Source organism: Gobius niger, assembly GCF_951799975.1.
Source record: "Gobius niger genome assembly, chromosome: 9".
In the NCBI taxonomy this organism is placed as follows: Eukaryota; Metazoa; Chordata; class Actinopteri; order Gobiiformes; family Gobiidae; genus Gobius; species Gobius niger.
The window spans coordinates 30,544,819-30,561,014 of NC_136860.1; the positions used below are offsets into that span (position 1 = coordinate 30,544,819).

The 16,196-nt window shown below is 39.8% G+C and overlaps 1 protein-coding gene across 1 annotated transcript in view; it reads left to right on the forward strand.

Annotated features, from left to right (window-relative positions):
- The window catches only part of LOC306967602 (partitioning defective 3 homolog B-like), a 388,088-nt gene extending 375,661 nt beyond the window's left edge, over positions 1 to 12,427 (forward strand). The window contains exons 23-24 of the mRNA XM_079562684.1: positions 10,854 to 11,135; positions 12,292 to 12,427. Of these exons, the coding sequence (XP_079418810.1) occupies positions 10,854 to 11,135; positions 12,292 to 12,406 (397 nt within the window). The 3' untranslated portion in view covers positions 12,407 to 12,427. The remainder of the gene's footprint in view (positions 1 to 10,853; positions 11,136 to 12,291) is intronic.
- The last annotated feature ends 3,769 nt before the right edge of the window (positions 12,428 to 16,196 follow it).

The following is a 16,196-nucleotide window of genomic DNA, read 5'->3' on the forward strand; positions in this document are numbered from 1 at the left end:
ATTATTGTCAGACAGAGATAGAGGACAATTATCTCGAGGTGCACTTAGCAAAAAAATGTCTTCCCTTCTAGTTTGTGTGCAGCCGTTGGCAAAGCTATCTTAGTATTTTTGAAAGACTGGGTATGTGAGCTTTAGAATGATTCTCCTTTCAATTACTGACTGTTTTGTTGTTGTTTTAGATCAATATTGCATTTTCTAACCAACAAATTGTAAGACAGTGATGAAGATGCGTTAGACGTTATTACCAAATACCTGCAGAAAGCTTAACTGCCATCCACCACCTGTTTTACTCACACAGATCTTGCACATATTTGCAGAAACTACAAGGTCTTAGCTTTAGAAACACAACAAAAAAAGCTGGAAAAAAACGCAATAATATAATAGTAAGCGATGAAAAAGCACCAACAAATAACACAAAAAGTGCAGAAAACGCTTTTTCAGAAACACTGGCCTTTAGGATGTAAACTCTCCAGTCAAAAAGATTTTAGATTTGGTTAAAACTGAACTAGAGGGTTACCTGATTAAAGCAGAACTAAGAAACTCATGCCCCTAGAGGCCATAAATGCCATTGCAGGTGTTGTAGCATGTTGCAGTTTTTTCACTCATTAATCGTCCGTGTGAGTAAATACTACGCTGACAGAAAAGACAAAGGGAGAGAGGGATATTGTACATCCAATTACACAATGGAGATCTTTCTTTTTCACTCAAACTAGGCTGTAAATACTGTGTAAGTGGCGCTAGCCCGCAGTTAGCTTTGCCCGTTAGCCTGTTAGCTTCTTCTTCTTCTGGCCAGAGACACCAGGGGGAGATGAATCGATTGTATTGCCCCCAGAGGGACTGCGAAAAGGATTTATTAAGGTAAACAAGTGACTTTGTACTGCTTTAATACTCGCTCTTTTATCTCCATTGCCTTTTAGCATGAAAAAAAAAGATTAAACTTTGATCCAAACCGAGTGCCGTCACTGCCACAAGATTGGATGTAGACTTGCCACAAAAAGACCAATCGGGGTTATTGGGATCGGGATTATTGGGATTGACCATAGCGCTTTCAATTCATTGCCTTCAAACTTCCCTTCATTAGAGTGCATAATGTCTTGACTTCCTTATACCAATCTAGGCCCTCATTTTACTCAAAACTTGGTACTTTTCTGTGATTGTGTGAGGTGCATTCAGACTAAAAAATGTGTTTAACTAAACGAAAAGAACATCTTTAATGCCGTTTACTGAAGGAGACTAAACAGATCTCCCTAATACACTTCCCTTCTTTCACTTTTAATTAGCTTTTACCATCATTCCATTACTTTCTCACTTCGTTACTTCCAAATATTCTCTCATTCATTCCCCGCACAAACTGCAATCGAGTGGCTTCTTCTTCTCCTCCTCTCCAGCTGCGCTCCAATTTACCCCCTCCGGTGCAGGCGAGGCTTTTGGGGAACAGAGGGGGCAGATTCCAGTGGATTCTGGATGAACTGTATTTACACAGCAACGTCTCGCTCGTTTTCTGCTCTTTAGGCTCCAGGACAGCTGCTGGTGCTCTGCAAAGAATAACACGCAGAAATGCAATCAAATGACCTGATTTCCTATGATTGACCTTCTTACGGGTAGTTTTAACAAGTTAGTGATGAGATATATTACAATTAAAAGGAACAGGCCACCTTTTTTACATACTGCATCATCTCATCTAAGCTCGGGTAAGAACATGTCTCAGAATGGAAAAAATGGTGGCCTGTTCCTTTAAAACATATTCACAATTTAGCTTTAGTTATAGGACATTTTGAGCGAATTAACTCCAAATAACAAAAAATAGGTCGTAAGAAGCATACATTTTAATACATTTTTGAATCTCTGTGTGCGTGTGTGCTCTGGGGGTGAATCTGGGGGTGTTTTGGGGCGGCGGGGGAGGTGGGAGGGGGCAGTAATGGCTTCCTCCCTCGTTAGGCCTGATCCCCAGCTGCTGCTGCGTGGAGCTCGCTGGTTCCTGGGACAGAATTCCAAGCTCGTTCCGGAATTTACACAGGATTCCCCCGAGACTCCGGCTGGATTTCCACTTTATTTCCAAACAAGCTGCTTCCCGCTCCGCTCGGCTAATGATTTTGATCACGGAGTTTAGTCTCCCTTCGAAATGTGTTTGCCAAATACACCGTAATGGAAGTTTTCAAAAAGCGGTGATTTCTGCACTGGAGTTGGGACAATGTAACAGGACCAGGCAAGTCATAAGCAACTAAACAAACAAAGCTTTACAGTGGAATTTTGACTCTGTGCAGCTGGTCAGTGCAAAAAGTGTGTATTACTCATGAAATTACAAAATGATCTTAACTTTCCTTAAAGGGACTATACGTTTAACAATTTAAAAAAATATATATTTTCCTCCTCCTACATCAGGGTGTCCAAACTTTTTTTCACTGAGGGCCACATACAGAAAATTATACAAACAACTGGGCCAGATATACATCTATTGTATTAAATTTAGCAAATTCAATGAAATGTTAACTATGCTCAGGGTTTCCCCACAGATTATAAGTGGTCTGTGGTGGGTGAGAGCGCCCCCTAGGGCCCCATGAGATTTTTTTAAAATTCAGATGCGTTTTCCTGCATGCTGTTGCATTTTAAGCAATAAATAATAACTATTTTTGGCTATTATGCTGCTGTGAAAAGAATAATTTCTGGTTAATATACACAGGGTACAGCTTTTTTATACAATGTAAAGGATCCGTTTTCTTTCAGAGGGCGCAGGCCCTTGATTCTTCTCTCAGCTCCGCCCCTGTAGGGCTCAGATACAGACTCTGAACCTCAGCTGAGATGTTGTTGGGTGAGACAGAGAAAGAGAGGGGAGACTGTGGCGGATAAAAATAGACTATGGCGGGCGCCACAAACTAATGTATTAGCGGGAAACCCTGATGCTTTTTAATTGAATATGTTTAAAGTAAAAAACAGCCTTCATCACAGCTTTCTATTAATGGATTTTCATTAATTTATTATTATTATTTTTTTACAATTATGTTTTTAGAATTTTAACTTTTCCTTCGAGATACAGTGTCAGAATAAAGTCTGTATTGTGTTTTTTGTTATTTTTTGTTCATCTGGTCTGTGAATACTGGCTTACTTTGACAGTGACAAGCATTTTTGTATTAACCGGCCAAGACACACGGCTTTTGTTGACACGGCCTTGTGCTCATATTTATCCGTATGGCTACGCTTGCGCCTTATCCGCTTTGTCCTTCTTCAAATTTGCTTCCTCGCCCCATTCGCTGTCCTAACACGCCCAAAATGAACACAGAAGGCCCTAAATCAACCCTCTCTCTTCATATCCTTCTGCCTATCTCCCCGCTTGTCTCCTGAGTTAACACCTCGCCCTTCTCCCTTTGTCTTATCTGCCCGCTGTCGTGGCCTCCTCACCCCGGCGGCTGCTCTTATCTCCATAATGCTCCAGCGCCGAGGCACCGGGGAGTGTGAGGAGTGACGGCTCTGACTGCCCCGGTACTTTGCCCGGGCCGCGAGGAGACGGAGGGGTGGAAACATGCGGAGACGTCCCACCGGCAGAGGCAGCAAAAATGTAAACGCAGGAGGGACGGAGCGGGAGGCAGCTGGGCACGGGTCAGACTAAACAGAGAGTGCGCTCAGATGAGTGACAGACTCAATAAGAGCAGTGGAAACATGTGAGGAGCCTTGGACGTGAAGGGGATACAGGGCGTGGCGCTAACTACTCTGGGAAAAGAATAAGAGAAGACATGAATTTACTTGATTTAAGAGATTAAATCTAAAGTTTGAGTAGATTGGGTCTGATCTTAGATAAAATAAAGCCTCTTGTTGCCAATGGAACAAGTCACTTCTCTTTTTTTCTTGATTCAGATTATTTCGCATCATTTCAAGTGAAAAAGAAAGTAAATAAGTGAATTTGTTTTCCTTCAAGTGGGATTTACGCTCGTTCCGCCGGCATTAGCGTCTAGTTTATCTTAGATTTGTTCAAACCCACTCAAATTCAACATAAAGAACCTTTATTCAAGTGATTTTTAAGCCTTTTATCTCATTTAAGATGGTCCTTTTTCCAGTGCAGGGCTGGATCTGATTGTGATAATCTCAAGATTCATGTTATATTTTCTTGTATTTGGAATATCTCCAGGAGCATATTTGATTGGAGATTGAAATGTATGACCCACTAAATCCACAAGACTCACATCCATTTCAGAATGTATTTGTAAAAGGTTTTCTTTACATTCGAAGACCCTATGGCACATTCCTGAGCATGTCAAAAAAAAAAAAGTTAGTCTAGAGATAGATAGATAAATACTTTATTGTCAGATGCGAGGATCTGAAATTTGTTTCACAGTTCAGCTGCTCCGTATCTACACAAAATACAGACAAGACATAAGACAATTAGCATTGTTCATAAACAATTGTCCACTCGCACTAACACACTTTGATTTATGACTTTAGCTCGTCATTTAGTTTCAGGATGGACTGATGAACATAGGAGTTCCTCAATCTGACCTTATTGAAGTGTGGCACACGGTACCGCCGCCCTGATGGTAACTGCACATATTCTGGGTTCAGAACATGGCTGGGGTCGGAGGTGATGTTCTTAGCCAGCCGCAATGTGTTGTTTTGGTAGGCGGCCTCGTACAGTCCATCCAAGGGCTGTCCTACAATCTTTGATCAGATTTTAATCAAGTGTCTCAGTCCAGATTTGGCAGTGAGTCTCTAGCCCATTCCTGTGCGGAGTTATGGATTTTTAAAGAAATAACCAGTTTGCTCACTCCAGCCACTAGGGGGCAGCTAAAAAAAAAAGAATGAACGAATTCCACGTGTCCAGCAGAGGGCACTGACATAATAAGTGATTAGGATATAAACAGCATATTATAGCCACGTGGTAATGCTCAAGTCTGCAGCTGTGGCTACAATAGCAACTTACTGCCATCAAATGTGGAGTGAATGAATAATGACTTTATGTAGCACTTTGAGAAACATGTGACACAGGCTGATGAAGCACAATAAGTTTAAACCATTATTTATGAGGCCACAGCCCTTTATAATATATGTGGTGGCCGCCGTGGGGGCTGAATTTCGGCCCACGACCCAAACAACCTCGACACCCCTGCCCTATGGAGACGGGATATAACTGCATGTTGTTTGTAAAGACTGTGCTGTACCACCTGTATTGCAGCTGTTGGCCTTTGCTAACTACCAAGATACTAAGGGTCATGACGCCTTCCAACAATATTACAGCCATAAGCCTAATGTGCCTCAAAGTTGCCAGACATGATGATCAAAATAAACAGGAAAGTGGCATCTTTTCTATGGCACAAACGTTTTTGACCTGCAGCAACCACAATATGGAATTTGCTTTTTTATAGATATTGCTGTCATTTTTTAAATTAGGTTTTTTTTCTAAGTATGTTTTAGTTCCCAGAGGTATTTTTACAGGCAGGAGCATAAACATTTGCCTGTGTTTAGAAAGGGCAAATTGCAACTATTTAAATAAAGCTTTGGATTCAATTGCATTGACTGGATATAATCTGTGAAATGTGATTTGTAAAAGCAGCAACTTCCCTCTTTCTTGGTACAGTGGCTTTTTATGCCTTTTTCTGGGAACTGCATTTATAGTTTCTGTGCTACTGGATAGTTTTATACATCTTTGCTGTGTTTTTTGTGGAGATTCAGAGAGAGAGTCCGTATTAGCCATGAAGGACCGAGCTACATGTAAACAAACAGCTAGGATTAGCTTATGAGCTAAAGACATTTTCTACTCCTGAAGCATTGTAGAGGCACCAAGAGGCCCCCACAGCGTCACAAGAGGCGCTACATGAAGCAAGGAAAGGACAAGCAAGGAGGTATCCGGGCAAGACTTGTGGTTAAAGACAGAGAAAAAGGGGTCAGGTTGGCCCACAATGGCGGCGCAGCTCAGTCGCAGCAGCTGTTCAACTTAAACTGTAAAACTAATACATGATTGACTCATTACATGCAAAGTGACATATGTTTAGCCTTTATTTGTTATAATTTTGATTATTATGGCTCAGCTTGTAAAAAACTAATAAAAAATCTCATAAAATTTGAATATTTTGAAGATGAACTGTAAGCCATAATCATCAAAGCTATAACAAATAAAGGCTTGACATCACTTTGCATGTGATGAGTCTATATCATAAATAACTTTCACATTTTAACCTCTTTAACTCCCGCCTGAACTGAGAGCATTTTCTCCAGTTCAGCTTTACCCAAATCCTGTAGGCCAGTGTAACGCCTCATTTGAAAGCTAAGATCTACAAAACTCATCTAAATGGATTGTTTTCCTCACGTCATCGGATATTTTTTTCCATCTTTTTGGGGGTATTCAACTCATTTCACTTTTTGTCACATTTTTTGTGACTTTTTTGTACATTTTTTGTGACATTTTTGGCACTTTTTCATCAATTTTTGTAATTTCTTGGTCACATTTTTGCACATTTTTTGTGACATTTTCATTCATCATTGTTTTCGTCTCAGTTCTGTCGCTATTTTCACACCTTTTTTCCAGAAGCTTTTTGATTGGGGCAAAGCCAAATTGGAGAAAATGTGCTCGGTTCAGTTCAGGTGGGAGTTAAGGGGTTAAAGGGGCTAGATGCAAGTTGGCCATTTTATACTCACTACTGCCACCTCAGATCATCCATGTAACTGCAGTCTCTATATTAAGCTTGTGCATGACGGCACTCCGGACCCAAAGTAACAACTTTTTGAGTGACAGGATTTTAGAGGCAACAGGTCTGGGCTCATTCTACACATTAGGACATGGCTGGAACATGTAGGGGAAGGATACATAATTTTAACATTTTTAAACTCCATACAGTCCCTTTAAGTTTAATTACAGAAACACTTTTAAAAAATATTCAAATTTTCCGGGTTTCACCTGTACTTACTTACTGCTTACTGCAAACCTTACAGTGGCAAACTAAAGAAAATATTTTCCTTTCAGGAGATGTGTTGCACAATTACCTAGTGGTGAAGGCTGCTGATGGTAACACATGTCTTGCACTTTGCCGACCTCAGCCCATTTCACATGCAACTGTCCCGTCTCTTAAAGCCTAAAACTTTGGAAGAATGAACTCCACATTGTCACTCAAGTCAAATTCGAATTGTTCACTTGAGTAAGAGCCTGAATGCGAGGTTTCAAGTGTCACTTTTTAATTAGAATTCCTCCATCTTCTCCTTCCGCCCCGGCACTTGTAGAACTGTACAGATTGGTCACGGAGCCAGGAGACATCCCAAACATGAGGGGCATGCGATGGGCCGGACGCTCTCCTCCAGTGACCACCCAGACAGACACGCACACAGCCCCGAGCGGACCACCAGCCCTGACCCCGTCTGTGGGCATGTATCCGAGCCCGGGGCAGCCTGTCTGTCTGCCGCTCGTAGACTAACATTATCTCACTCAGCAACAGGGTCGAGGAAACAGAATACATGGACGGTTAAGTTTGGACACAGGTTTATTTTGAGACGATCTTTCACCATTTTGTCTGGGTGGGAGACTGACTCATCATTTCAGATTTTCCAGGAATTGTAAGGAAAGATGTGTCTGAGCATTTTACTCTTTGGTAAATTAAGTGGATTGTGATGTCTTGACAAAAGTACAGCACCATTTTTAACATTTACATTTCAGGCTCACCAGCCCTTACTACACAAGTTCATCGAAAATACCAAAATGATGGACTTAAATATATCCAGTTGCAGTTTGACTGAAATTGACCACAAGTTGCCCGTTTTGTGTAATTCTCTCTCCTCTGTTTGATTAAATGTTTGTAAATCATAAGAAATTAAATATGCATCCATTTTTTTCCTGTGTTTGTGGCCTTCAAATATAGTATTTCATCAAAAAAAGCATTAACCTCATAACTCCCACCTGAGCAGAGCAGAATTTCTCCAGTTTGGCTTTTACCCAAATCTAAAAGCTTCTTGGAAAAAAAGCATCTAAATAGCAACAAAAACAAGACTTAAATGATGAAAACACAACGAATATGCGACAAAAATGTGACTAAAAAGTGATAAAAATGTGACTAAAAAGGGACAAAAAATTGACTAAAAAGTGACAAAAATGCGACAAAAATGTGACAAAAATTTGACGAAAAAGTGACGAAAAACAGACGATAATGTGACGAAAAAGTGACAAAAATGCGATGAAAATGTGGCAAAAATTGGACAAAAATTGGACTAAAAAGTGACAAAAATGTGACGAAAAATGGACGATAATGTGATGAAAAAGTGACAAAAAAGTGGCAAAAATGCGACAAAAATGTGACAAAAATTTGACGATAATGTGACGAAAAAGTGACAAAAATGCGATGAAAATGTGGCAAAAAAGTGACAAAAATTTGACGAAAAATGGACGATAATGTGACGAAAAAGTGACAAAAATTTGACTAAAACATGAGAAAAATGTGACGAAAAACGGACAAAAATGTGACAAAAATGTGACAAAAAACAAAAAAGTTACAAAAATGCAACAAAAAAGTGACAAAAAGTGACAAAAATGCAACTTTAAAACAATTATGTTAACAATGAAGAAAACATCAGTTTGGATGAGTAAGTCTTAGCTTTCAAATGAAGTGTTACACTGCCCTATAGGCTCCAATCGAGCAGCTTTTAGACTGGAGAACTGGAGAAAATGGAGAAAATGGCCAAGGTGGGGAGTAAGACATTAAATTTGGCCTGTATAAACCCTGATTCATTACCTAGAACATCTGAAGCACTTTTGTGAATGTGTCATGAGCAGAGGGTGTTGAAACAAAATGAACGTCCTCACAGGGAAATGTCGTGTCTTGCGTATTTTACACTATTCGATGCATGTCAACATTAAATCTGTTTGTTCCAACAGCTCTGTAATAAAGGTGAACAGATCGCAGGTTCACTTTCTAAACTGGAGCACACAGTAAAACATCTATAATTTTATGACGGTGTTATTCCATCTGATGCCATGCACACCACATAGTGCCATTGTGGAGCTATGTGTTCCTAATTGAGCCCCCTCTTGTTAAAAGTGGGGGCCCGGCTGAGACAGTAGTTAAAGTGAAAGTGAAGCGGACAGTGGATTAGTGGTCGAGCCTCATAATGTTAGCAATGCGGAGGACATGTGTCTGTGTACTTGTCTCCGTTGGGGCTGTTATACCAGTGTCTATTAACGGGAGCGAGGCCGGATTACTGCAGCTGTGCGCCGGATGGAAGGGGCATGTTAGCTGAGCCCTGCCACTAAAAAGTCTCTCTTACTGTACACTCCTGTGCCGAGAGGTCTCTGGCTGAGATTAGTGTCTCGTTCTTATTTGGGAGATGTCCAAATGAACTGTCAGCAGCATTTCTAGACACTTGTGTCACCGGTGGAGGATATAGAGGAGGATACGGTTTCCTTCCGCAATAGTCGAGCGCGGATGAACTTGAACTCGTGATCAATAAAAATGTCACGTCGACACCTTTTTGGTCTTGTATTGTATTGATAAGCTTTAGATATGCCTTGTTTTTCTGTTGACATCCTGGTGGGCTGATGCCATTGTGTTGCTGCTGCCAGAATGACAATTTAAAGATCGACTATAACAACGACAATGGTTGATACAACGCATGAAAACAAATCTATTTTGCTCTTTAGCTTAAGCGTTTTACTGCACGTACTATATAGTAAGATGATATAATTAAGATATATGAGTATTACACAATATATATTGGCTGATATCATGCCAATATCTCCAGAACTGAAAGTGACAGCGACTTCCCGTTTTGCATTGGAAAGAGCTCAGTAACCGCCTTAAAATGAATAAAATAAAATAAAAAACTTATTGGAAACAGCATCAAAATCACGAAAAAAATTAAATATAATAATAATAAAAATAAATAAATTGAAAACAAGGAAGAAAACAAAACCAAAGAGCAACAAAAAAGCGGCAAAAATGTGATAAAAAGTTACAAGAAAACGACAAAAAATTGCTGTAAAAACTGGAAAAAGTGGCAAAAATGTGATACAAAATTACACAAATGTGACTAAATGCAAATAAAAATGTAATAAAAACAGAACAAAAAAGTGACAAAAAAATTAAAATTGACAAAAATGAGTTGAAAACGCATTAAAAAGAGCTTAAAAAAGCACCAAAAGAGTGATAACAAAAGCAATGATAAAGTGTTGAAAATGGGATAAAAAAGCCCCAAAAGTGACGACAAAAAAAAAAAACGAAGAAGTCTCAAAAATGAAATACAAAAAAATGCAACAAAAAATGGAACAAAAAAGTGACAAAATATATGTAAAAATTTTGAAGGTCTTAGCTTTCAAATGAGGCGTTAGACTGGCCTATAGGCTGTAACCTTTTATATTTGGGTAAAACTGAACTGGAGAAAATGCTCTCGGTTAAGCTGGGGGGTAAGAGGTTAAACAAGCTCCCTCTGAAGTACTTACTAAACATGAATGTCCTGAATAAATCAGTGCTCTACCTCTAATAAAGCGCCCCCTGCTGTAACAGTTCAACACTGACACATTTTACTGTTTAAAAGCATGCACAGGTTTATAGATGAGACATTTAAAAAGAAAAAAATCAGCCATAAATGTCGGTGGTGTATATCGGCATCGGCCAATCAACATCCTCAAAAGTCGCCATCGGCTTTAGAAAAACCCACATCGGTCGACCTCTAAAGATATAGTTGTATTTGCTGTCAAAGTTTGTTGCTTCATACTTGGGATCATTGAGTTCTTACAGCATCATATTCACTTCACTTGTGTCCTTAATAAAGACTGAATGAAATGATTATTACTGCCATGATTATGAGACCAATTCAAAACCGCATAAGCATTAAATAAAGGTTTCATTTGACAGCATTAGTCATTTAATCTTATATCTTTGTTTCCCTAGGCGGGGCCCGTTGGATCCTGCAGAGTACTCTATGCAACAGCAGCAGCAGCCCTGGTCGGGACACTACCCCGGACCCCCCCAAGCCGCTCAGTCGTACCCCCAGAGCCCAGCCTATCCCAACCAGAGCCCAGCCTATCCCAACCAGAGCCAGGCCTATCCCAGCCAGACCCCGGCTTATGCCAACCACACCTCGAACCCCGCTGCCCCTTACTCCTACACAGCGGGGCCGGCCTACACAAGAGACCCCAGAACAGTGGAGCCTGGATACTACCCGCACCCCAGGTAAAACATTCACAGACTACTTTAGTACTGCTGAGTCTTACGTACGTGTAGTACTGATATATTGATGTGGATTTGGTGTTCATAACACAATGATACTAACCACTGTTACAACACTGCACTGTTTATTATTACTAACATGATTTAGTTGAGCTTTTGCAAATTGTCTTAAATATATTGTACAAGTAAGCTTTGTGATGGGCTGATATCCTGCGTTTTCCAAAGTCAAGGGGCCGAACCCAATGTAAGACCTCCAAATCCCAGTGTTGTTCAAAATGTCTGTCCTAATATGGGGATTGGGATCATCCTCCAGGAAATTCAGAAGAAATTTACAGTCCCGCCTGAACCGAGAGATCTTTTTCCTCACGTCATCAGATTTTTTTTTTCATTATTTTTTTGTTGGGTATTGAACTCATTTTTTGGTCATTTTTTCATCAATTTTTTTGTAATTTTTATGTAATTTTTTTTGTCACATTTTTGTCATTTTTTCATCACATTTTTGGCAATTTCATGTGACATTTTTGTGACATTTTCATCATTGTTTCTCAGGTTTGTTGCTATTTTCACACCTTTTTTCCAGAAGCTTTTGGATTGGGGTAAAGCCAAACTGGTGAAAATGTGCTTGGTTCAGGTGGGAGTTAAGGGGTTAAACAGGTATTTGATCTGTGTATTGTCTTGGGGGCCAGAGGTCCTATGCTGGACGGCCGGATTTGGCCCCCGGGCCTGATGTTACCAACCCCTGCCTACCCCAGGCTGGCCTTGAGAGAGGAGCCTTCATACATACTTTGTTGAAAATAAAAAATTATATTTTTTTTTTGTGAGTGTAGCTTTAAACAATAGTATTTGGGGCATTAAAGGGGACATTAGTTAGACATTTTATGCTCACTACTGCCACCTCAGGTCATACGAGTTGTGGTGAACAGGTCTGGTCAGTCTACACCTTAGGACATTGTTGGAACATTTAGGGGGAGGAAATTAGATAATTTTACCATTTTTAAATTACGTATAGTCCCTTTAATATAGCATTAAAAGGCATTTAAATGACCAGCTGCTGTCTAAATAAACCCTGAAACTGCTTTGCTGTTGTTGCCATGACTACTCATAAAGCTCAAGTATTCGACTCAGTATTCACAGACATGTGTATCTCTCGTCTCCTCAGTGCCCAGCAGAGAGGTCCCCTTCGGCAGGACGTCCCGCCCTCTCCCACCCCTCCACTCAGGGGTCTGCGCTATGACACCATGACCCGAGGCGCCGTGGGGGGCGGGTACAGGTAGAACACGTCAGGTAAAAGAAAACTCATTTATCCCACATCTGAACTTTGATTTATTACAATTCAGGCTTTTATTTATTTAGGTTTTATTTGAGAGCCTTTATTTTAAACATATCAAAAGAAAAACAATCAAATATTTATGTTTTGATAAATGCTTTGCTTTTATTTCAGTTTTTTGCTCATCTTTATCCAAATGTTTGAAGCTGTACAGCCAATGGGGGAAGACCACACCAAACTCAACAGCTTTCTGGATCTTTTATTTCACATTCCCAAAGGGTTACAGTGAAAAACATTGCTTCTGCCTACGGTACTATCGGCCAATGAACAAACTCATGTCACTGTTTGCGTAAAATGGACCCTCATTACATTGTGTACTTTGATCGAGAGACGAGTTTTGTAAAGGCAGGCGGGATACCAAAACAATACTGAAAATTTGATATCAAATACACAGAAATTAAGAAACAAAATTAACTTATGCCTTGCCTTGAGATTGGAATGAAAATCCATCTACGTCAATGCTACGTTTATACACTATGCCTTACTTGTTTGACCAAAGCACGATTTGACAATACAAAACAGCCGTCTATATTATTGCCATCTTCTTTTTTGTATTTTTGATAACGCCAAGCTTGCTTTTTTTAAACATAAAATGGTTCTTTCCAGACTCTCGATGCAACAGTAAGTCATACTTTATCACCGGGCACTTTTAATAAATGACTCTAGTTTTGCATATTCTGGTTTTCCTCGACCGTTGCCTTGAAAGAGCTGGATGAGAAATGTATTCACTTATTTTCATAATGAAGATGCAGTAATGGCGTAGAGAAAATTGTGTTTTGTTAAATGCTGCCTGTACGTGAATGTAACACTTGATCCCCAAATCAGCACAAAATTGTTGTTTCTCTTGCAAAATCTACCTTGTTTAACTGTTGATTGTAATTTGTTGTAGGCCTAGAAGTCAACAAGCGTCACAAAAGTGTAGTGTTAAGATACTGTAGAACCACGTTTTTATTGTCATGCGGTGTTTGTGGCTTTACAAGATTTTCAAGTTCAGTAGGGCAATATTCATTCACTGCTCCATACTGGATAGGGCTGCACAATATGAGGAAAAATAACAATATAATGACGTTCTCAAATATTGCGATTTGTTGGGGTAAATCATTGTAATACAGTAGTATATCTTCAATACCATGCGGTGTGCTCGCTCTCTCTCGGGACATGGCCAGTGTTTAACTCACAGTGGAATAAAGTTTGCAGCTCGTCCTGTAAATGATGAATCATGAATCCATGAGGCAGAGATGTTAAAGTGCATATGACATGGTTGGATATGGTGGATATGGTTTAATGCGCTGGAAAATATAATTATTATGATGATTTAGAAGGATACATTTTTAAAACAGTACTAAGTAACTTGTTAACCTTAATAAATCCTTTCCGTAGTCCCTCTGGAGGTAATGCATGTGTTAATGGGATGATTGTAGGGTCTTTCATCTCCCCCCGGTGTCTCTGGCCAGAAAATCATGCTTGCAACTTGCCTGTTTCCGGGTTGGAGCCACCAATACACACTAATGAAACCACGAAGAAGGAGCTAACAGGCTAACGGGCAAAGCTAACTGCGGGCTAGCGCCACTTTGGCAGTATTTACAGCCAAGGTTGAGCAGAAAAAAATATCTCCATTGTCTTTTCTGTCAGCGTCGTATTTTACTCTCACGGAATTTTGTAAAAAAAAAAAAAAGACGCAACATGCAGTGACGCTTATGGCCTGTAGGGGCATAACTTACTTAGTTCTGCCTTAAGCTGCTAACAGGAAGTGACATGGACCAGAGCAGTTTGACTTATTCCCCATAGATAAAGACGGCATCTCGTCATAGAAGGGGGCGTGGCTTCGCCGAGGGGGAAAATAGAATCTTTAGAGAAACACAATTTTTCACTCTTTTTAGCCATTTTCTGGTGGAATATAAACTTATTTATCACATAAATAAAGTCAGGTGTAAGTCGGGCCCATATGGATATTTTCTCACAGCAGATTGTTCAGTAGAAGTGTAAAAACGGCAGTTGTAGCTAGCCGTTAGCATTGGCCCGATGCTAACATGTAGCATCAAGTTAGCATTCTCCGTTATTCATGTATTTATGGGATGTTGAACCACTTTGCACCTCTCAATGTATTTGGATCTTTATTTAGTAGAAAACTAGATTAATAATTCAGCATTTGTTACAGTAGTTTTTGAATAATTCGAGAAAATTTACATTTTTTCAAAATTGTTTTCCCCCTTAACTGTTTTCAAAAATGACCATATATGGGCGATTCCAGAGATGCCGTCTATATCTATGGCCTGTAGGGGCATAAGATACTTAGTTCTGCTTTAAGCTGCTAACAGGAAGTGACATGGTGGACCAGAGCAGTTTGGCTTATTCCCCATTGACTTAACATGGTCGGCACGGCAACAGTTTCAAATTGTTTGCCTTCTTCTATGTCACTTCCTGTCGGTGTCCAATAAGGAAGGGAAACATCACAAAAATGGCTAAACTAAAGAAAGCTGGGTCCAATCTTTAGCAAAAATAATAGTGCTATCTATGTCTTAGCAAAAATGGTGTCTAATGTGTCATATGCACTTTAATGTACAGATGAGGAGAGAAGAGCAGTAGAAGCACCAAACGAAGGATTGAAACTTCTAGCAGGATACGCATTAAGTTGTAGTAGCAGTATGTAAAATGTAGTGTAGAGTGAGAAATAGATAAAGTAGGGAAGCGTGAGGTTGGTAAAGGCGGTCATCTTAGTTGTGAATTGAGTAAAGATCTCTATGATGATCTCTAGGTTTGATTCCATTACAACAGTGAAGACCTAAACCAATCCATCGATCCGATACTAATATGGAAGGATGATTGGACGGTTAGTGGGTTACTATGGTGGACATGGAAAGCAGACAAGGTAAGGGAACAAAAAGTGTCTGGAATGCGAGTTGAGCGAAGTTTCCTGGGATCGTGATTAAAAGGCACGGGGAAGATGTGAGCAGAGTAACAGTTGGCGGGTCTCCGGTCTGTGGGAGGAGATCACTGTGTGGGATTTCTAAACATGACTTGCATTCATAAATATTTATCCTCCACACGAGCCCGCCACATGTCACATTCAACACACCGTCAAAGTAAAATGCTACATAAACTTTTAATGGGAGACACTACAGGCAAAGCTGTTTTTTTTCAGGTCTTAACATAAACTTTCACCTGGAAACAAAATACAGTATACCTAATCTTCACAATAATGTGTTTAACCCCTTACCCCCCGCCTTAACCGAGTGCATTATCTCCAGTTCAGTTTACAGTCTACCGGCCAGATTCTCGCCTCATTTGAAAGCTAAGGTGTACAAATCTGATCTAAACTGATCTTTTTCCTCAGCACATTTTTGCCAATTTTTCATTGTGTGTTTCTCACTATTTTTGTTGCACTTTTTTTGTGTTTTCATCCTCGTTTTTTGTCACTTTTTTGTGGCTTTTTTGTACTTTTCTTTGTTGCGTTTTCATCCCCGCTTTCGTCTCGTTTTTCTGGCTATTTTGACACTTGTGGGGGTTAAGAGGTTAATTATTGCAGTTTTTCACAATACATTTATGTGGAAAATTGTCATTTTAAGAGCCATTTTCTTAAAATACACTTTTCTCACATTGCCGCAACAATATCTCCGCCTAAGATACCCTAATACCTCCTTCAGCCTTGGGGGAGTTTTTAATATTTAAATCCTAGCCTGAGTTTAGAATTTCCAAAATCAGGGCGATTTAAAAAAAAATTACAGATTTTTCTGCTA